A 24,271-nucleotide genomic window follows, 5' to 3' on the forward strand; every position below is an offset into this window, starting at 1 on the left:
CTGCAATGATGACTAATGCTTTAGTCTTGTTACATAGAAAGGCAAGCCCTGCACCTATTCTTCAGGAATGTTTTGCATATTCTTGAACTTCTGACTCTTCCAGCTAAATTATAGAATCAGCCCATCACATTCAATCTGAAAAATCCTTTTTGGATTTTGACTGTAATTGCACTGAATCAGTGGTTCTCAACTGGGGGCAATTTTGGCCCTCAAGGGACATCTGACAATGTTTGCAGACATTTTTGGCTCTCACTACAGGAAGGGATGTGTGCTTATAGCATGTAGTGTGTAGAGACTGCAGATAATGCTAAACATCCTACACTGCACAGGACGGTCCTGACAACAAAGAATTTTCTGGTTTACAAAGTCAATAGCATCAAGCTTAAGAGGCCCTCTACTAAATCTTTGCAATTTGGAGAGAACCGATATTTGCATTTTTGAGTATTTCAATTGACAAACATGAATATCTTTCCATGTATATAGGTCCTCTTTAATGTATTTCAATTGTTATAATTTTCAGTAGGCAGATTTTGTACATCTCTTGTAAGATTTATCCCTAAGCCAATCATAACTTTTTGCTGCTATAAATGTTATTTTTTAAATTACGTTTACTGTTTATAGCTGACATATAGGAATATAATTTGATTTATATATTTTGATCTTAGAGCCAGCCATCTTGATAAAACTCTCTTAGTATTTCTAATATGGCTACAGGTCTTTTCAAGTTTTCTGTATGAAAATCCTATTATCTGCAAATAAATTTGTTTCCTCCATTTCAAAACTTATGCTTTTAATTTCTCTGCCAGATTTTAATTGGTGGCTGAGCAGGCTTTCTTCTTGCAGAGAGAACAACCTGGAATCACGATGGCGCCCTTTGAGTGTCTGGGCTCAGCATAGTAATCCCAGGCTTTCCTTCCGAATGCTCAAGGCAAGCCCCAAACTCGTTTTCCTAACTACTGACAACTGCCCTGAAGCAGCTCAAGGCCTACAGTCACCTGCAGTGTCCCACAGGCACCAGCTCAAAGTCCCGCTGACCCCAGCTCACATGTCTTCTTCTTATTTGGCTTATTTAATTAACTTAATTAATTTCATTAAATTTTTCAGAAGGAGAGACCCTTGGAGACTTCCCATACCTCTGCTAAGGTTGGAAATCTCCCAAATAGCGTGTCATTTCCAGTCTTTGGTTATTATGCAATAAAGGGGCTTGCTTCCTAGAGCTCCTAGTAAGTCTTATTGTCAGAAGTAGACCTGCACTATTTTTGAGTAAAAAATAGCATCTAGTGTAATTATATTTTTATAAAAATGATTTCTCTCTAGTTATCCATCTTTCTATATGTATGTATGGATAGAAAGAGGCCTAGAATTCATGTTCATCTAATATTAATTGTGGCTACTTCTGAGTGATGGGATTAGAAGTGATTGAGACTCTAATAGTGAGCCTGTATTGTTTCTACAAGAATAAAGTGATTTTTCTGAAACAAAAACAAACAAAAAATAAGCAGACTGGAAAGCAAATATTCTAAGATGTTAACAGTGGTTGCTTTAAGGTGGTAGGAATACAAGTTATTGTTATTTTCTTTTTTGTATATCTGTTTGTTTTCAAATTTTAAAAAAAATCACTGACATTCATCAATGCAAATGCTTGAGTAGCGACTACCATTTGTACCATAGACTGCCATCTAGACTCTATGAGACAAGGCAACCAAGTATGACTCCACATCAACTCTGTCAGTGCAAAGTTCACTGGAGGAAGTACCATCTACACTGGTGTTTTTGCTTCTAAAAGCATGACAACTACTTTGAAGTTTAACTTTTGGTCCAACAGGAATCATACAATTTTTAGGGAAATAATTCCATGATATAGACTAGAGTCATCCTTCTCTAATAAGGTAAAGTTTCATTGCAAACACTACTACTACTGAAGAGCTCTTTATGGACAATCAGATGACCACAGAGCTAAAGCTTTGCTAATCTGATTGTACACAATGTCTGTGGCGATAGTGTTTATTCCTATTACCTCTAAGCAAAAGACCCAACGCTCATGGCTCACAGAAACTGAGTTATAACCGTGCTTTATATAGTTTTCGGTCATGCCATCAAGTAGCAATTATCCTTCAGTTCATCTCTTTCTTCCAACATCAAACTCATCTAAACAAAAACCTCCCAAGCTGTCTACCAGAATTAAAATTGGGGGAAAACATCCAGCAGTAGAAAAAAAAGTAAAAGCAATGATGTGTATATAACACCTTCTCTAAAGTACTTCTTTTCCCTTGCTAATTTACAACAAAGGAGCTAAGCACAGCTGTTTCAGCTCTAGATCCTAAAGCCTGGAAATCATATTTCTAGCAATGCATTCAATTTTACATTTCATTATAACTAAATAATTTAGAAACATCTTTAAATTCCTATGGATGGAAATTTACCTGTATGATACCATCACTTGCCTCCATTTTCTCTAACTCAAATGTTAGAGTCATTTTCAATTTCTCTCTTTCTTCTCCAACACACCATCTACTTACCCCATTTCCTCTCTATATTCTATCTTTAAACATTATCTTTCCCTCATTTCAATAACCCTAGAGCGGGTCTTGGGTTCTTGAATTGAAACAACTGTCTCTTATGAGCTGCCCTTCAATTCGTATCTCCTTCATTCTACACAAAGCAATAAGAATTATCTCCCACCAACAGCTGTTTTTAGTAATAAGAAAGCTAAGTTCTGTGACTGAACTAAACACCCCTTCTGTTCTCCAAGGCCTACAATGGGTCCTAGTTGCTAGTCGTATCAAATTGAAATTTCCAATACTGTTCATTATGTCCTTTGTGAACTGTGCTGAGTACTCTCAACTATCTGCCCACATTTTCCTACATATTCACATTCATAGTCTCTGTTCTATGTAATCTGACAACCACCTATTACCACAATTAATTCATTTGTTTGTATTCTTTCCCACTACGGTAGAGACTATTTGCTGTTCCTTATAGTTATTTATTCTCTCCTTCTTCCTTAACAATAGATTCTCTAACTTTCATCCGGGCACAAGGCTGTCCAGTATAAAAACTACATTTCTCAGCCTCTCTTGCAGCTAGGAGTTTCCATGTGACTAAGTGGTAAGTAATAATATGTAAGCCAAGATGTCACGAGCAACTTCAGTAAGTGTCCTTATCAGGAAGGGGCATTCATATTTTCAAACTCTTCACCTTCCTACTGGCTAGAAAACAGATGTGATGGCTGGAGCTCAAACAGCTATCTTGGATCATGAAGTAGAAATTATATGCCGAGTTTGGTGGAGCAAAAAGACAGAAAGAGCCCTGGGTCCCTGACTTCATAGAACACAAAATCAGTCCTAGAATACCTAGCTCTGAATTATTTTTAGAGGAGAGAAATAAATTCCTATTATGTTTAAACCGCTACCATTTTTGTGGCCTCTACTGCTATCACTTCTGGGTACACCTAATTCTAACTGGTCCACCCACCACCCAAGTTTTTGTTTGCTACTTGTCCTGTTCCACTAAAAATGCTCCTCCCCAATTTATTTTCCTATCTTCCCCCGGCCCCAACCAAACTGTCAGTTTTCTGTCTTCCTTTAAAATACAGCTTCAGATTCAAATGCCTACAGGGAAATGGTGAATATTGCTAAAATTATTTAGTTCAATTAGTCTTTTTTGAACATAAACATACACAGCTATGTATCTAGTATATACGGTGATAGATAAATAAAATTTTTAAATAATGTAACAGATTTTTAACAAATTTACTACAGCTTTTACACCCCAACATTCACTATTTACTTTAAGTAATAGTACTCTTACTACAGATTCATTTCAATGATGCCATCGTTCACGAAAACTTTTTGCAAAGCCCATCACTAGATATAGCCTTCATGAGAGCAGAAACATATCCAATTGGCCAACCAGGCCTAGAACAGTACCTGGGATATAGAAAGTACGTATTCAATACGTGTTTGTGGTATGCAAAAACTAAACTGTAGCAAAACTTCTTCATTGGAAGGTAGAGTCATCAGAGCTCAGTTGAGTAAATAAGATGTGTCATAAAGCTGGAGAATATCATTTTGAATTTAGAAAAAATCAGTGACTGTAAAGCAATAAACTAGATTTCCTTCTATGAGTCATAACAATGGCTCAGAGTTGAGCTACTTCTGTAGCAATTCAGGGCCTCGCTTCCTCAGCTTACAATTACAGATGCCAAGATCGCTCCAGTCCCACAGCTTTGCACCTGCTGTTCTCTCTGCCTGGCACACCCCAGGTACACATGGGTCCCTCCCTCACTTCACTCAGGAATCTGTTTACATATTCACCTCTCCAAAAGGCCTGCCCTCTCTACCTGACCTAAAATAAAGCCGTCCCTGTCACTCTCTGTCCCCAGGCGCTGCTTTACTATATATATACTATATATATATATATATATATATATATATATATATATATATATATATATATGACTTGTCACTATCTGACATAATAGTTTTACATCTATTTTGTTAATGTGTGTTTAATATCTGTCTCAGTTACTAGACTATTTGCTCCATGATGAAAGGGACTTTATTTAGTGCAATGGCTCCAAATTTCTGCTAGATATCCAAATTTTAAATAATAAAGTCAATAAATATATGTTTATAATGAAAGAGAGAAGAAATGGAGGAAGGAAAACAAGATAACAGAAGTACAAAAGGGGGGAAGAAACTCCAGATGAGTCATAATTGGTTATTTTATTCTGTAACTCCTTTTTAGTATCAGTTTCAATTTAAGGCTTTCATGAGAAAATTTCAGAATGGGTCTATGTTTCTTTTGGAGATTTATTTCAAAGGAATGGGTACCCTAAAGAAAGAGGTTCTGTTACTTTCAGAAGCATTAGCTGGTATTATAATTGCAACGGCCACCTCTTTACTGTCTTTCCAGCTCCCCAGACTGCACAGTACAAATTGAGTGAACATTTGAGAACTCTTCACTAAGTCAGACAAGTACTTTTGTGATTGTTCATAGGATTACTTTGTGTTGGTGTTACTATTAACATTTTTAAGTTTTCATACTTAACTGACATTTGGAATATCTACTCATCTATCCATCACCAGCATCTCTTTCAGGATCTTGAAAGATTTCCACGGTAAAGCTAGGAGCTGAGCCTCTGAAAGTGCGTGTAACTGTCTATTCCTCCTCCTATGCTGCTGACTTATAGCACAAAGTTTAGTTCCTCTTAGGGGACAGTTATCCAAGTCACAGTTCATTAATGTTTCTGCTTCCTCAAACAGTCCATTCTTTGTACACAACTTATCAAAACAAGGTTTGTACTGGAGAAGTTAGGGCACAGATGACAGTCTTTTATGTTTTAGCAAATTTGGTAGAAAACATAATTTCATTTTCCTGCTGATTTGTATTATAACATTATAACCAAGTCCCTTTTTTAAAAAAGTTCAATAGTCCACATTTAAAATTTTAGGCAAAGGAAACAGTTACATAACACAAGGTATTGTCCTAGAAGAGTTTTAGAGCAATTTTAGAATTTTGAGGCACATTTAAGAAAATGTCAGTTCCTTGATTTGTAGGATCAAATAGCACAAATGCACACATGCCCAGACCCTGGTCTCAGAGAACAGTTCTCCTTCACATTCTAGTTATGATTAAAATCTTAAAAGTAAACTAGGATACAAAATAGGGTCATCACTTGCTCACTACCTTGTAAGCTCAAAACCATTTCATTCGAATCCCACATAACGGCATTCAAAAAACAGTCACAAAATTTTCTCCTGAATATCATTCATCTTTGTTCCCTATAGTATGATGTCTAATATAGGAATAGAACTAATATAGTATTAATATGTTAGTACTAAAAGTTATGTTTTATATTTTTTAGTTGTTCGTAAATACTTATTGCATTTTAGGCCAATGTTCACTATACGCACTTTTTTTACATAGCCTTGCAACCTTAAGAAACTTTTGCTTCTTCTCCAAAGCAGGAACTTCTGGTGTGGGGGCAGAAGCACAGGCTGTCGGTGAGTTACCTGTACCAGGTAATCTTTCAGGAAACGTCACCGAGTAGGAGGTACGCCGTCTAGTCCGACAGGCGACTTCCCTCTCTTTATGCAGCAATTGTTCGTCCATCAGCAATGTTAGGACTTGCTTAGACTTTTCCCGGATATGATAACCTGAAAAATACAAAGAATTTGCTTAGAATATTAATTAAGGCTACAATTAATTTTTATTCAAAAGAAAATTAGGAAAAATGAATATGTGAGCAAAGTGAAAAAACCTGTGCCACATGTAGAGGGAAACCTAAGTTTCATTAGAATTGTCAATAAATACATTCCTTTTCTTATACTTTAAGTAGTAAATAACTATGTAACGAAGTTATACATTGGCATTACAATTTTCACTTTAAATATGCTATGGATTTTCCTTTTAAAAGCAATACGTACTCTTTAATAAATCAAACAAAATAGGCATACAAAGAGAAATGAATCAGCTCTGGATGTACTCACCTAATGCATGACCATGATACATAGCTAAAGAGTTAAAATAATAAGCATACAATGATTCAAATCTATAAAACACAGGGGGAAATACACCAGTATATGCATACAGAAGAGAGAAGTGGATGGATGGATGACAGAGGATGGGTGGATGAATGAATGGATAATGAATGGATGGATGGATGGATGGATGGATGGATGGATGGATGGATGGATGGTGGATGGATGGATGGATGGATGGATGGATGGATGGTGGATGGATGGATGGTGGATGGATGGATGGATGGATGGATGGTGGATGGATGGATGGTGGGTGGATGGATGGATGGATGGATGGATGGATGGATGGTGGGTGGATGGATGGATGGATGGATGGATGGTGGATGGATGGATGGATGGATGGATGGATGGATGGTGGATGGATGGATGGATGGTGGATGGATGGATGGATGGATGGATGGTGGATGGATGGATGGATGGATGGATGGTGGATGGATGGATGGATGGATGATGGATGGTGGATGGATGGATGGATGGATGGATGATGGATGGTGGATGGATGGATGGATGGATGATGGATGGTGGATGTATGGATGGATGGATGGATGGATGGATGGATGGATGGATGGTGGATGGGTGGATGGATGGATGGTGGATGGGTGGATGGATGGATGGTGGATAGGCAGGCAGACACAACCATCTGTGCAACAGTGTACCCACAACATTGTTAATATATGTTACCTTACAGGGGTACAAATGGGAGAGACAAGAGAAGGGAGGGTAACTGGTTTTTCTTTGACATACTATCCTATCAACTTGATGCCGTTAATAGAGTGCCACAGCACAGTCTAAGCCATGAATTCTAACCGTGGCACTGCCCTTCACCATCTGTGTGACTCTGAGCCAGGTGGGTCTGCTGGGCCTGAGTTTCCTGCCTGAAAACCAGTATAAGCATATCTGTTCAGTCTAATTCACAGATACAAAAGTATATTCATTCAAATATGTGGTAATATTATGATTATCCTCAACCCTCTCCCATGAGAAATAATATAGAAAATCCTTTACTTCTCCACATCTTAGGACCAACTTATATTAACATCTCATGTCTTTCCAAGCTTTTCTTTCAGAAGTAAACTGAAAAGTCCCTAAAGATCCACTATTATGTTCATTTTGGGCTCCAAGTGTGATGAATTAAAGTGTTAATGTTTCCAACTATAATTTCCTAGTAGTAGAAGTGATGAGAAACGTCAAATTCAGGGTATATTTACACAACAAGGGCCGACAATGTTCTCTGCCAGTCTTTTCATTAAGGATTGATACTGTGTCAGAAACCTTTGCTAGAGTTGCCATCTTTTCCAAGATTATTTTCTCTCATTTCACTTCTTAGTCATTTCTTCCTTCCAAACTTCTTTTATAACTGCTTCAAACTTCATCATTCTAAACACCCTTAATTTCCTATGATGAGCTTGCAGTCCATAAACCCAAACTTGCCACAGTGTTTTAGGTTACCACACATGTGACACGACAGACTGTCACATGCTGTCACTGTTGGTCTTTGGGGACTAGGCAATACACCAGATGCTACTTTCCCCCATAACTGCCATGGCTTGGTCTGGGGGAGGGAGGAGTGAAAAACTTAACTTCAGGAGCTCACCCCCTCCCATTTTTCCCCTCCCTCTACCCTAGCCACTCTGGCTACCTTATTCTGCAATCTCACCATGCTTTTTATCATCTTAGACCAGTGTGCTCGCTGCTGCTTCTGCCAGGAACTCTTTGCATGGCTAGATCCCTCATTCATTCAGGTCTCTATGCAAACATCACATCCTCAGAGAAACCTTCCCTCTGCCTATCCGCTCTAAAATAGCCCCACCCCATCACTCTCTAGTCCTTTATCCTATTTATTTTTCACCATGGCATTTATCACTACCTAATATTGTATTATGTATTTATTTCTTTACTTATTGTTTGTTTCCTCACCTAGAATATAAGCTCCATGAGAACAAAGAATCTCATTCACCCAGGATCTTCAGTGTCTAGAATAGACTGATTGGCACATAGTAGATGCTCAATAAATATTTACTGTGACTGAATCGATAAAAAGTCTCAGTTTTCTCCTCGACATAGTGCAAATGGAACCAGATGGGTGAACAGATAATGAGCGCCGATTTACAACGTAGCAGCTGAGGAAGTGGCTTGGCTCGGAATAACTTCTTGCAACACCCCTAACTAGAAAAGGTTAGAATTAGAAGTTATGGGACAGATGTGGAATATTCTCCTTGGAGTCTGCATGGATTGATGGGGTTTGAGGGCAGGAGCACTAGTTCAAAAGGACAAGCAGGCACCTGCAGCAGAAAGCTAGCTACAATGACGGAAAACTTCTCCCTAAATCATCAGGGCTCCTCCCTGAGGCAGCAGTCTGCAGCATCACGAAGGCCAGGCCACAGGAGTTTACAGAAAATAGGGAAGAAATCACCCAGAAGTGAACTTCCCACTCAAGGATGCCCACTGCCCTGGCTCCCTCCCCACCACCCTCGAGATGCTGGAGAATAGAAATCTGGCTGTTCTAAAGCATCAAAGCTGAAAGTGAAAAGACCCAAGAACCCAATAAACCTGCTTCAAGGATGAGTTAAATAATAATGGTAGTAACAATAACATGGCATCTACTTCACTTCTAACCAATATGTTTCTAAAGAAAGGAAGGTGGACATAGTACTAAAATACAATAATTCTAGAAACAGAATACACTTGGGCAGCAAGAGCTTTGTATGTCAAAGAGAGAAAAAAGAGGGGGGAGGGGGAGAGGAGAGAAGGAGGGAAGAAGGAGAGAGAGGGAGAGAAGGGGGAGGGGTCGGGATATATATATGTGTGTATATATATATATATGGAGAGAGAGAGAGAGAGAGAGAGAGAGAGAGAGAGAGAGAGAGAGAGAGAGAGAGAGAGAGAGAGAGAGAGAGGGAGAAAGAGAGAGAGAGAGAGAGAGAGAGAGAGAGAGAACATGGATTCTCTGAAGCAAGAAATTAAAACTATGCAAGAGATCAATATCCAAAGATAAATAAATAAAACACATCAAGATGAAAAGTCTGTTTGTTGAGGTGAAGGTTAAAATAAAAATAAAGCTGCATACTGTTTTAATTAGAAGTCTTTTGGTTATAAGTGACAGAAACTCAATCTGAACCGGCTAAAGCAAAGGCCATGGGAGAATCAGGGACTACAGTTGGTTCCTAGGTCCAAGTGAAGCAGAGACTGGAAAACCACCAGGAAGGACTCTTTTCTGCCTCCCATCTCTAATTCTGTGTAATGCCTTCATTTCGTCCTGCTGCAGACTGGCTTCTTCAATCTGCATGTAGATATGACCACAGACAGCTCCAGGTTCACGCCTCACTCTCTGCCACCTGAGAAGTCTCCCTCTTCCTTCATTCCAATTTGAAAAAAATCCAGGAGAATAACTCTGATTGGCCCAGCTTGAAAATCACACGCCCATCACTATGGCCAGAGAGTGGGTTGCTGCCATTGGCTCCCCCATTAGAAAGACAGTACAGTGAGGGGAGGATCAACAGGATGGAAAAATGAACCAGTAGAAAGCCAATGTGAGGAGTCCTCCCAAACTCAAGGCAACGGACAAGAACATACCAATCACAGAACAACTATGTAACAGACCAATACCCAAGGTTATTCACATGTAAGCATTTCTCGAACACATAAGTTTTAGGAAATGTTCTAAGCAGTGGGGACACAGGTGAGAAAAAAGAGACAAGATCTTTAAACAAGATAATTCCAGATAAAAGTAAATGTTCTAAAGAAAATAAGGAAGAGTGATGTGCTAAACAGTAATCTGGGGTATGGTCAAGAAAAGTCTTCCTTTGGAAGTAACGTATTGGCTGAGTCTTGACCAGCAAGCAAAAGCCAGCTATGCAGGTATACCAGAAGAGCGCCTGGCAGAGGGACAGCGGCTCAGATTTCATTTCTTCAGGAAAGCCTTCTCCTCAGAGACAACAACGCCTTTCCCACCTTACCCAACACATACATCAGGGCCTCAGACTTGGTCAGGCCCCACTTTCACGCACCTACATTTGTCTTTTATAGCTCTTCCACAGTTTGTAATTGCCGATTTATTTCATAAGTGTCTTCTTCCTCCATTAGGGTATAACATTCATGGAAGTTTTTTGTTTTTTGTTTTTTGTTTTTTAAGGAGGGTGCAGCTCACAGTGGTCCATGCGGGGATCGAACCAGCAACCTTGGTGTTATTAGCACCGCGCTCTAACTGAGCTAACCAGCCACCGCCATAACATCCATGAAAGCCAAAACTACTTTTTGCTTAAGAGATACTTATGAAATGTTTGTTAAGTAAAAGAATGAATATGTAGGAGTTCCAAAAGAGGAAAACAAAGGTAATTGCAAAAAATTAATATTGAGAGAGATAACAGCTGGGAATTTTATAAAAAAGATGTGAATACTCACATCAAAAATGATCTCCAAAGACCAAGCAGGATAAATAAATCTATACCTAGAAACACTATAGAAAAACTGGAGAAATTTAGGATAAAGAGAAACTCTTCAAAGCTACCAATCCCTTCGTTGGGACTACAGCAGCCCACTAGCCATTCGATCAGCAAACATTTACTCAACACCTCCACCAAACCAAGTGAAGAAACCGAGGTACAAATGAAGTAACCCCAGCCCTCCAAACACCCCCAGCCCAGTGACGGGGACTGACATATAAATACGTCATTACAGCTGTGTGTCGTGTGCTGCAACAGACGTGTGGACAAGGCCCTCTGGACAGGCAGAATCTGCTGAGCTGCAAAGGGCCGTGGAAAAGAATGTCCTGGTGAATATTTGCACTGAACTTGGTTTGAACACGAATATACATGGCAGGAAACAAGAATAATAAAAGTAAAAATACGTAAGCACTCATAGTATTCGCTGACACTGGCTGATGACTTACTTTGTGCCTGTCTTTCAGAAATTATCCCTAATCCTCAGACCAACCCTCAGAGTTTATGAAGTCCATCTTACAGCTGAGAAAAGTATGTTTACAGTAAGAAACTCTCCCAAAGTCACAAAGTTAATAAATAGAAAGATTGGTTCTAAAAAAAAATAAAATATAGACTTCAATTACTTTGACTGACTTTCGTATTTCATTTGATGAGAACCTTGGGAAGAGAATGGTGCTGCCTCGGCAGCACTGTAGTGCTAACCTGGTTCCTCTCCCTTGTTTGTTTCCCGTACTGTTGTTCACGTGAGGACAATAAATAAAGAGCACTGTGGGAAGACTGGTGGGACAGGCACATGGAAGTTCACAAAAGTCATGATTTGCTTCTTGCTATGACATCAATACTACTATATTTGTTTAAAATGAGCAAAAGGCAATCCAAAATATGTAACTGTTTCAAGCATAAAGGTTTTGTTTAAACGCACAATAATACAAATTTTAACAACATAACAAAACAGGCTATTGTCATGCAGTTTCTCTAGTCCCGCTCCCCACATAAGAACGCAGGAAATGGGGAGGCCAAAAAGGAACACCAATGGAGCCATGGATGGGGGTTCATAGCACTATAGTCTCGCTAGCGGCTGAGTTGGAGACACAGGAAGCAGGCTCCACACGATCCGCAATCCGCTGCCCACTTCTCTGCCAACCAACCAACCCCCTTGCCACCGTAGCCACGGCAGTTATATTAGTGGCTAATGGCTGACCAGTAATAGCTGATGGCCACCCAGCCACAGCGGATGGCTATCCAATTACAGCTCTAATGGCCCTCTAATAACCGAGCCAGCACCTTTCCACGTTGAGGCTGAGAGCCTGGAGACTGCTCTCTGGGGCTCTGTCCCCACACTTATGATGACCCAAAGCCTGTAACAAAAGTTTCTTGAAGGAACTTCATTTGTTCATCAAGACCATAAAAATGTTTGTTGGAGATCATATTTGCTCATGTAAGCTATAAATGAATTCAGCAGCCTTGTCTTGTTAACCAACCCACCTCTCTATAAGTGAGCATACCTATATTGCAGTAATTAATCCACCACCATCTATCAGGTGGGTTCGATGGTTAGAGAATTTTGATAATTGCATCCGACAGCCATAGCGAAAAATTCTCTGACTGCTTTAAAGCTAGATTTTCCCCCCAGTGCTTAGCCACTACATCATACTGCCTAGGAACTGTCTGCCTGACACCACCCCACATCCAGGCCCTTCTATAAAAGAAGTCATACCCCCAAATTTTAGTTATTTGGCTTTTAGAAACAATATGGCTAACCAACATCTAAAGTAATTTTTTTTTTCACATATATTTTTTTTAACTTACTCTTTCCAAATGTCTTGGCTCTATGCAATTCATTATAGTCACCTTGAAAAGGAAAATCCCACTCATCCCTTTTTTCTCCTACTTGGCTCCCACTTTCTCTAAACTTTTTCAGGACTCAAATACCTGCTACTTTCTCCCCTTCTATGAGAACCTGAACTCAATAAACAACCTTTCCCTCAAAAATATAGATTTTAATAATTTATAAACTAGAGTAAATATAAATAAATGTATCCCATCTTCCAAAGTACCTGCCTTTTAAATTTTAATCTTTATCTCTTAACCATGGCTTAAAAGGCTTAGTTTTTACTCCAAAACATTCAAACTTTGGCGGGTAGATGATTGGCAAGGGCCCATCCTCGAGTTCTGGAGGGCACACACAGAGGTAGCCTATACATAAATTAGCCGTGAATATAAACGTGAAGTATCTCATTTCTTACATTGGGTGACTAATGATGATAGTGGAAAGCTAAAATGGCAGTAATGTCACCAAGGTATGCTACTTATAGTAAGATAGCTTAACAAAACTTTTTAACAACAGTGAAAATTTGTCTTTTTGAAGTGTACCTTTTAAAAAAATTACCTTTAATTTAAATATACGTGTGTATGTTTATATAAAATGGCCCCCTTAAATGAAATTAACTGCAATTTCATGACTTACCTAATTGAGAAAAAAACAGCACATAAACCTATGATGCACACATTTCTGAACCCTGAATTGCTTTTATAAAAAGAAAGCCATTTGTGTAAATAAATAATTTGATGGTATGAAACATTCAATTGGGTATTTTTCAGACAATTTTAATTAAGTTCATTCTAGTACTTCAGCGAAGCTTTGTTAGAATATTCTAAAGAACTCAATTAGGAAAGGCTGTGTAGCATACTTATAGAGTAGGACTAAACAGTATTAGGATGTATGAGTTTTAATCACGTTCATTCATTAATTAGCTGTGCAGTCTTACCTAAATAACTTAATCTGTGTGTCAGCTCTTCATCTCTGTAATAGAGATAACAGAGTCTTTGTTGCTCAGAAGATGTTGTAAGGGTCACATGAGATACCATACATGGAAAAGCTCTATTATTAAAATGTAATAACATTCAAACAACTAGATACTATATAGAAAAGAATGATATTTACCTCTCTGCCTCAAAATATACACAAAAGTTAATTCTAAATCAATCATCGACCTCGCTAAAACTATAAAACACCTAGAAGAAAACACAGAATACCTTCACAGCTTTGGGGTAGGCAGGTTTCTTAGACCAGGCACAAAAGGCATTAACCATAAAAGAAAACAACAAACTGGACTTCGTCAAAAGACAAAGTATATGACCAAGAGAACTGAATGTGCATGGGCACAAAAAGACTGGCACAGGATATTCATGACAGTTTTAGTCATGACAGCCAAAAAGTATACACAACCCAAATATCCATCAACAGAAGATGGATAAACAAACTGTGATATATTCATATGATAGAATATGACTCGGCAATAAACAGGAATACTACTGACACGTGCAACAACATGGGTGACTCTCAAAAACATTATGCTGAGAGAAAGGCGCCAGAAACAAAAGAATACATACTGTATTCTACCATTTATATGAATTTCAAGAACAAATGCAACTAATGTATATGGTGAAAGAAATCAGAGTAACAGTTGCCTCTGGAAGAAAGGATTGGCTGGAAAAGGGAATGAAGGAATTTTCTGGGATGATGGAAATGTTCTTTATCTTGATATGAGTGATGGTTCCACTTACCCCAAATTCATCAAACTGTATGCTAAAAATCTGTGCATTTTACAGCATGTAAATTATATCTCAATACAGAACTGATAATATTTAAAATCTACTTTGAAAAGTAATTTATAGTAAAAAATAGAAATTTTTGTTATTGAAGGAGTCAACTCACATTTTTATTTTTTACATTTCTAAAAGAAAGTGAATTGGTATAAATTTGCTAAAAGTACAAAAATACTAAGGTATGAATCATCCAAACATCAAATTATTTATTGAGTGATCCTAGCCCCCAGGCAATGTACTAAGTGCTAGGGACACTGTTCTGGCCCTTAAAAAATTCACAATTTTGCAAGGGATACAGATATGTACATAAATGTGCTCTGACAGAGGTGTGTAGACACTGTGGACATAAACGAGAGAATGTTACACTTTCCCTGGAAATGTCAAGGAGATACAGGACTATCAGCTGGAGACTCTACATCATCTGTGGGAATGTGAAACCTTTCTGATGAGGTTGAGCCTAACCTGTTATTAGCCCTAAACCTCAGATGAAAGAAATTAGCCCAGCCATGGCAACTATGTTTAGCTATTTGCCCAAGACCATCGAATTAGTTGGACTTGAGTGAAGAATATTTTAAGCCAGGAGAACCAGAAATAAAGAATATAAGGTACACATTGCTTGTACCATCTTTGACCTAAATAACTCTGAAACAGGTGCCAAAAAGAATAAACTTCTCAGCTCCTGTCCCAGATTAGTGAACAGAGCTAGTTCAGTTCTCAAACCCTTTCTAGCTGTACCATCCTGCTATATATAACTAATTAAACAGTTGGTCAAGTTTAAAGACATGACACATGCTGATAGGATGAAGTAGAAGAGTGAACAGCATGATCAGGACTGGAATAACATCATTCATTCATTCACTCATTCATTCATTCATTCAGCAATATATTGTAGTTGTTAAGAATATGGATTAAGCAGAGGATTGAATCAGTGATCTGGAAGATAAGGTAGCAGAAAACAACCAATCAGAACAGCAAAAAGAAAAAAGAGTCCAAAAAACTGAGGACAGTTTGAGGGGCCTCTGGGACAACATCAAGTGTATCAACATTTGCATCATAAGGGTACCAGAAGGAGAAAAGAGAGAGCAAGGAATTGAAAACCTATTTGAAGAAATAATGATGGCAAACTTCCCTAACCTGGGGAAAAAAACAGACATACAAGCCCAGGCAGCGCAGAGAATCCCAAACAAGATGAACCCAAAGAGGCCCACCCCAAAATACATCATAATTAAAATGCCAAAGGTTAAAGACAAAGAAAGAATCTTAAAAGCATCAAGACAAAAGCAGTTAGTTATCTACAAGGGAGCTCCCATAAGCCTGTCAGCCGATTTCTCAACAGTAACTTTGCAGGCCAGAAGGGACTGGCACAAAATAATCAAAGTGATGAAAAGAATGAAATCTTGCCATAAGCAACAACATATTTGGACCTAGAGGGTATTATGTTAAGTGAAATAAGTCAGAGAAAGACAAATACCATATGATTTCAGTTATGTGTGGAATCTGAAAAAAAAGAAACAGAAACAAACTCATAGATACAGAGAACATTTTGATGGTTGCCAGATGGGAGGGGGTTTGGGGATGGGGGAAAAGGGGGAAGGATTAAGTACAAATTGATAGTTACAAAATAGTCATGGGGATGTAAAGTACAGCATAAGGAATATTGCCAATAATATTGTCACAACTATGTATGGTGTCAGGTGGGTTCTAGATTCATTGGGTGATCACTTTATAAGTTATATAAATGTCTAATCATTATATTGTACATCTGAAACTAATATAATATTGTACGTCAACTGTAATTAAAAAATAAGATTATAAAAAAATTTTAAATTTAAAAGGAAACAAAAAAATCATGTAGTGTTTAGTACAGTGATAAAATAGCTGCTCTGTAAAGTATGAAGTATTTTATTTTAATTGTTGATAATAAATTTAATCCTTATGGAAATTGATACCTTTACAATTTCTGGTTTATGTAGTACAGCATGATCAAAACCCAAGAAGATTTTCTTAAATTTCATCATTAAACCATCAAAACTGATCTAAAATAAATGCTTAAAAAATAGAGAGGCTATACACCATGACCAAGTGGGATTTATGCTAGGAATGCAATTTTCACATATGAAAAGCAATAAATGTAACTCATAGACACAGACAATAGTTTAGTGGTTGCCAGAGGGTAAGGGGGGTGGGGGTGGGGGGTGGGAGATGAGGGTAAGGGGGATCGAATATATGGTGATGGAAGGAGAACTGACTCTGGGTGATGAACACACAATGGGATTTATAGATGATGTAATACAGAATTGTACACCTGAAATCTATGTAATTTTACTAACAATTGTCACCCCAATAAATTTAATAGAATAAAATTTAAAAAAAGAAAAAAAAAGAAAAGCAATAAATGTACTACATCATATTAATAGAATAAAGGGGGAAAAACACATACTCATCTCAATAGATGCAGAAAAATCATTTGACAAAAGTCAACACCCTTTCCTGATAGAAACACTCAACAAACTAGGGATAGAAGAGAATTTTCAACCTGATAAAGAGCATCTATGAAAAACCCACACCTAACATCATACTTAATGGTGAAAGACTGGAAGCTTTCCTCTTAAGATCAGGAACAAGACAAGGATGTCTGCTCTCACCACTTCTAGTCAACACTACACAGGAGGTTTTAGCCAGGGCAATTAAGCAAGAAAAAGAAATAAGAGGCATCCAGATTGTAAAGGAAGAAATAAAAGCATCTCTATTTGCAGATGATATGATCATGTATGCAGGAAATCCTAAGGAATCTACCAAAAACAAACAATTACAGCTAATAAGTGAGTTCATCAAAGTGATAGGATACAAGATGAATATAAAAAAATCAGTTGATCAGTTATATTTCTATATATTAGCAATGAACAATCTGAAAATGAAATTAAGAAAATAATTCCATCAAAGAGAATAAAATACTTAGGAATAAATTTAACAGAAGTATAAGACTTGTACTTGTTCTTAAAACTATAAAACATTTATAAAAGAAATGAAACAAGACCTAAATAAAGGGAAAGCCATCTTGTGTTCACGGATTGGAGGAACTGATATTGTTAAGATGGCAATATAACCCAAATTGATCTATAGATTCAATGCAATTTCAATCAAAATTCTAGCTGCCCTTTTTGTAGCTATTGACAAGCTGAAGCTAAACTTGAAAACGAAATGCAAGAGACCCAGATTAGTTAAAACAATATCAAAAAAGAACAAAGCTGGAGGACTAACACTCCTTTATTTCAAAACTTACTGCAAAGCTACAGTAATCAAAATAGTGTGGCACTGGCATAAGGATAGACATATGCATAAACGGAACAGAAATAAACCCATACATCTGTGGTTATTTGACTTCCATGAGATGCCAATATAATTCAAGGGGGAAATAGTCTTTTCAACAAATAGTAGTGGGATAACTGGATATCCACACAAAAGAATAAAGTTGGACCTCTGCCTCACACCATATACAAAAATTAACTCAAAATGTATCCAAGATCTAAATGGAGGAGCTAAAACTATAAAACTCTTAGAAGAAAACATAGGTATAAATCTTTGTGACCTTAGATTAGGCAATGATTTCTTACATGTGACACTTAAAGCACAAGCAACCAAAGGAAAAACAGAAAAACTGGATTTCATCACAATTTAATCAAGAAAATACAAATACAACCTAAAGAATGGGAGAACACTTTTGCAAATCACCTATCTGATACAAGTCCTGTATCCAGTATAAGGAACTCTTAAAAGTCAACAATAAAAAAACAAATAACCCAGTTAAAAATGGACAAAGGATTTGAATAGACATTTCTCCAAAGATATATAAATGACAAAGACATAAAAAGATGCTCAAAATTAGTATTCAGTGAAATGTAAATCAAAACCACAGTGCATACTTCATGTCCATTAAGTGGACATGGCTATAATAAAAGAGCCACATAGGATGGCTATAATAAAAAACGATGGATAATAACAACTGTTGTCAAGAATATGGAGAAACAGCAACCACCTTACATTGCTGGTGAAAATGTAAAATGGTGAAGCTGATAAAAAAAGTTTAGCAGTTTCTCAAAAGCTAAACATTGAATGACCATATGATCCAGCAATTCCACTCCTAAGTATAAATCCAAAAGAACTAAAAACTGGGGTTCATACTGATACTTGTACGCTAATGTTAATTGCAGTGTTGATAATAGCCCAAAAGTGCAAACAACCTAAGAATCCATCAACAAATGAATAAGCGAAATGTGGTATGTACACATAATAGAATATTACTCAGCTATAAAAAGAATGAAATTCTGATACATCTTACAACATGGATGAACCTTGAGGACATTATGATAAATGAAATAAGCAAGACATAAAAGGACAAATACCGTATGACTATACTTATATGAGTGTACCCAGAATAGGCAAATTATTTATAAAGACAGAAAAATTAGAGGTTAGCAGGGGAGGTATGCTTAATGGTTACAGAGGTGCTTTTCGGGGTGATGAAAATTTTTAGAAATAGTGGTGATGACAGCACAACATTTTCTGTTTTTTTTCTTTTCTTTTTTTCTTTTAAATTTATTGGGGTGACAATTGTTAGTAAAATTACATAGATTTCAGGTGTACAATTCTGTATTACATCATCTATAAATCCCACTGTGTGTTCACCACCCAGAGTCAGTTCTCCTTCCATCACCATATATTTGATCCCCCTTACCCTCATCTCCCACCCCTCAACATTTTCAATGTAATTAATGTCACTGTATTGCAAACTTACAATGGCAAATTTTATGTTACATATATTTTATTATAAGTTTTAAAAATTAATAATATACCCAAACCATAGAACTGTACACTTTAAATGGGTGAATTATATGGTACTGTAAACCAATAAAGCTGTTTTTTTAAACATGAAGGAAAAACAAAGAAATGAGATCTGAAGCTATAAAAAGACATGGAAGAATCTTAAATGCATATTGCTAAGTGAAAGAAAGCAGTCTGAAAAAGCTACATATTGTAGGATTCCAACTATATAACATTCTGGAAAAGACAATAGTAGAAAGATAAGTGGTTGTCAGGGGTTGGGAGTCGAGGCGGGAGGGTGAACAGGTAGAGCACAGGGCATTTTCAAGGCAGTGAAATTATTCTGTATGATTCTGGAATAGTAGATACATGATATTCATTTTTCAAAACCCATAGAACTAGAACACAGTGAGCCCTAAAGTAAACTAAGAACTTTAGTTAATAATTATGTGTCAATATTGGTTCATCGATTGTTAACAAATGTACCAGACTATTAGAAGATTAATAGGAGAAACCATGTGTGGGTGGGGAAGAGTACACGAGAACTCTGTACTTTGTGCATAATTTGGCTGGAAATCTAAAACTGCTCTGAAAAATAGTCTATTTTAAAAATGTATACTTAACACAGAGATTGCACTGAATTTTATCCTCTTCTGATGATTCATTAGACTATTCATTTTTAATATAATGATAATTTCACACAAGACGGGAAGGAAGTGCTGATTCTTTTACCATTGTGGACTATCAGGTATTACTGAATCATCGCAGTTCAGTGTTCTATACCCTTTCCCTATTTCACCTCCTCCTCCACCCCCGACGAAATTCTGACCTAAATTTTTGAATTCATAAAACTATTTCCATCTAGCTAATCTTTGAAGATTCCATAGTCTTTGGAAACACTTCCTTACATTTATGACTAAATTCTAGTCTAATTAAAATTATGAATTACAGTGACATTATTATACCAATTTGCCACGCCTCCTGCTTTACTTTGCTCATTTTCTATGAGGCATCATTTTTCATGAACCTAAGTGTGTTTGTTTTACACATCCTTTTGAAAAAAACAATATATTGTTCTCTAAGGCACTCAAGAAGACAACACAAGGGATTAAACTGAAAACTACAACTGTCCCAGAGGGAAAGTAGCTAATACATTTAAGAACTTTTCCCCAGTTCCTGGTTTAAAATGATCCCCTCCAAAACCCTTAATCTTTACTAACACACTGTATAAACTTCTGTAACTGTTACCTTGGTCTTTTCCAGCTTCATCTATGTGTTGAAAATCTTTTAGTGTTTGAAGGTTGCAGATGCCCTCTCTACAATGCTGAATAACTTTCTTTGATCCATTCTTGATGAGATAATCCATTAGTGTAAGGGATTTATACACATGGCGCCAGTTCTTTCCATGGTCGTTTAGTCTCTGCCATAGCATATTCATAATTTCTGAGAGAGACATCGTGTTGAAGGTCAGGTCACTGATATCTAACATCAGAGAACTAGAGGGACCCCAAGGGTCATTAGAAGTTGCTTCCCTGACTTTGACTTCAGCATCTGAGTAATTTTTCACAAAGTTTTTCACTTGCCTCCTGAATGCCATAAGTAAGACAAGGTGAGATGGGGCTGAGAGCAATGGAATAAGAGTTTATGTGATTGGTTTATAAAACCCTTGAGAGGTAAGTGGTCCCCATTTCTGCTGCTCCCAAACACAAATGATTAATCTCCATCTTGACAAGGTATCAATTTTCTGCAAAGAAAAGCAAAAAAAATTAAAAAGGTAACTATTTTTTAATGTCTACAGAAGACCAAGTCAGTCTGAAAAATCTAGCTTTAGTTTCTAAATCAGCCCCTCATTTATATCAGCCAGAATTGAGGGTACCATATAAGTGTTCTGAGGATCAGTATGGGAAAATCTCTCATAAGGGATTGGCCTACTTTATTTCAAGAAATATAGGTGGTCTTTCCAGTCCTAAAGCCTCCTGCAGAAAATATCATTCAACCTCTTTGCCAGAAATAAAATTATTATTAAGCATTATATGTACAGTGGACAACTTAGTATAAGAAAATGGAACTTGGGCTCTGGCATCTCATGCTTAAGATTTGTTGCCATGTATAAAATATTAAATGAAGTTCTTAAAGTAATTAAGATCATGAAAATTGAGTCTTAGAGTTACCAAGTGACCCTATGGTCATACTCTTTTTAGAACTACAAGTCATTAAAATCAGATCTAAATATGGTCTTCTTTCTTGTTAATCTAAAGGGGGAAGGGTCCTCAACTAATTAAGACAAGTCGTTGTACCTCAGTGGACTCCATAGCTGACTCTTGGAACCCTAAACCAATTATTTTAGTCTGGGTAAGGCTAGTGAGTTCAAGGAAAAAGTTAAAATTACTTTCTTTACTCAGCTTTAGAAAAGGAAATATGAGTTTAGAACTCCACAATGTCAATAGTATGATTCAAATAGTGTAAGGATTTTCCTAAAACCTGGAGTGATCAGCATGTATCTCTCAGATCTCAAAACAAATAGACAAAGAAAGGCCCATTTAGGTTGATACAAAAACACATTAAACTTTAAGTGATGCTATGAATAATCAATTCACAAGTTCATAGGAAACCATTCCCTTTCTTCTTTTTCATTATTTTGCATTAAGGTGGGTTCCCTAAGATGCACCAATGGTGGCCACCAAGATAGTGTACCATACTGATTTCAAGACCTGATGAGCATGCAGACCCAGTGAAGCCTTGACAATCTATAATCAGATTTTACTAGAGAAACTGTATACATACAAAAGAAAATGGTTGAAATCCATAACAAATGTATTTGTTATTTTTAGTTTTGTTTTGTTTCTCTTCTTTGACCTTCTCAACTCCCAGCTCAGGCTTGATTAATTCCAGGGTGTATTTAAGGAAAACATACATTTTCAGAAACATCCTAAGTGAACTATCACTTCTTTTTTAAAAAAATAAGAGAAGGAATTAATTAGCTTTTCTTTTTTTTTTTAAGCACAACACATCCTCAAATAAGCAAGATAGAAAATTTATCAGTTTAATTAAGATGTCTCAGAAAAAGACTACCATCAACCCTAGGAAGAAAAATAGTTGTGTGTTTTTAAAGTTTTCTAATTTTCTTTCTTCAAACACAGGCATTTTTTATCTGACCCACCACTGCAGCAAAAACCCGATTTATGGTGTGTTTCAATAAGCTATTAAAATTTTCAATCATGAGGTTTTTCTTTTTCTATTGTCCTTTTTCCCCTCTACCAAGCTCACTCAATGCAGAGATGCACTGTGACATTGGCTTAGAGCAACAAATATTGATCTGTTTCCTCAAAAGTCTATTTAAAGAAAACACCCTGTTAGAACCATAACCTGCAGTAATTAAACAATAGTTGTTAAAACCCATTTGTTCTTTTTTTGGATAGCTACCTTTCGATATTTTGGAGCAACGAAATCCTAATCTTTTAGGTTTTCTTATTTTCTCCAACCTGCATTTAAAAATTTTTTAAATCGCTTCCTTAAATGAATTTTCTGCCCCAGAAATCTATCTAAATAATCAGTTAGGCCTTCAATCCAATAAAGTAGTTTAAAGTGGATGTGCTTGACATCATGCCAAAATTAAATACATTTCCAACCATCAGAAAAACCAAAAAGAAAAAAGTTTGGATAAGTGAAAGAGTATCATTTACTAATAGATGGTACTTTGTGACACGAATACAGACTATGTAAGACACCATTCTACTACTGTTATTCTTTCATACTAACAAGGAGTTCAGTTAATTGTAGTTGTACATTGTATGTTGGCTTATTACATTTTAGACACGTGACTACATGCAAATGCTGTTTACTCATACCATCAAAAACTTGAGATTGTTATTACAGTAATGTGACATCTGAAACAAAATGAATGCCCAAGAGGGCAAATTTTCACACCTGAATTTTAGTTGTCTGGCTACCCAAATCCTTATAATATTTAGAAATGGAGGGAAGTAAGATATTCCACAAATCTATGTCACCTCCTCTGAGAGGGCTTCACTGACCTTGCTAACTAGGTCTTCCCATCACACTCTTTTCAGCACCTGGTGTATTTTCTTCCTGGCACTTACCATGATCTGTACGTAAGTATTTGTCATTTTTTCTTTGGTTTTCTCCACCACCAGACTGGTCTTTGAGAGCAGGAACCTTCACCATCTTATTTCCCGATGTAATCCTATTGAGTAACATGTACCTAGCACATCGCAGGTACTCAAGAAACAGGGGTTGGGTGAACGACCAAATGGTTGAATGATTCTGTTTTGGGATAAACCTGAATCGATTCTATAGATTACAGATATGACATCTTAAAAATATAATTCAGCTCTTGTAATTGTCAAGTAAAATTCAAGAGTATGGAATAAATATTTTTAAATTGATTAGTAAATATTTCTTGAATACTTACCATTTACACAGCATTGTGGAAGATATAAGAAGTATAAAACATGATCCCTACATTCAAAAAACATCGTTAAAGAGTTTTCTCGGCGGGGGGTGGGGGGTGGGAGATAAGGGTAAGGGGGATCGAATATATGGTGATGGAAGGAGAACTGACTCTGGGTGATGAACACACAATGGGATTTATAGATGATGTAATACAGAATTGTACACCTGAAATCTATGTAATTTTACTAACAATTGTCACCCCAATAAATTTAATAAAATAAAAAAATAAAAAAGAATAGACAGCCCAGAAATAAACTCACAAAAAAAAAAAGTTTTCTCCCTTAAAAAGTTCCAAAATAAACAAATGATGAGGTAGAAAAGGTCTCTGTTTCGTTTTAGATTTACCCACTTCCACAGTGCTTTGGCCAAGGCTGTTTTCCCCCT

The 24,271-nt window shown here is 36.9% G+C and overlaps 1 protein-coding gene across 1 annotated transcript in view; it reads right to left on the reverse strand.

The window, feature by feature from the left end:
- Positions 1-21,101, reverse strand: part of ENTHD1 (ENTH domain containing 1) — a 91,298-nt gene extending 70,197 nt beyond the window's left edge. Inside the window, exons 1-2 of the mRNA XM_019734441.2 lie at positions 20,663-21,101; positions 5,919-6,161 (exon numbers count right to left, since the gene is read on the reverse strand). Of these exons, the coding sequence (XP_019590000.2) occupies positions 5,919-6,161; positions 20,663-21,011 (592 nt within the window). The 5' untranslated portion in view covers positions 21,012-21,101. The remainder of the gene's footprint in view (positions 1-5,918; positions 6,162-20,662) is intronic.
- Positions 21,102-24,271: the final 3,170 nt, after the last annotated feature.

The sequence above is a fragment of the Rhinolophus sinicus genome, linkage group LG02 (assembly GCF_036562045.2).
Source record: "Rhinolophus sinicus isolate RSC01 linkage group LG02, ASM3656204v1, whole genome shotgun sequence".
NCBI lineage: Eukaryota > Metazoa > Chordata > Mammalia > Chiroptera > Rhinolophidae > Rhinolophus > Rhinolophus sinicus.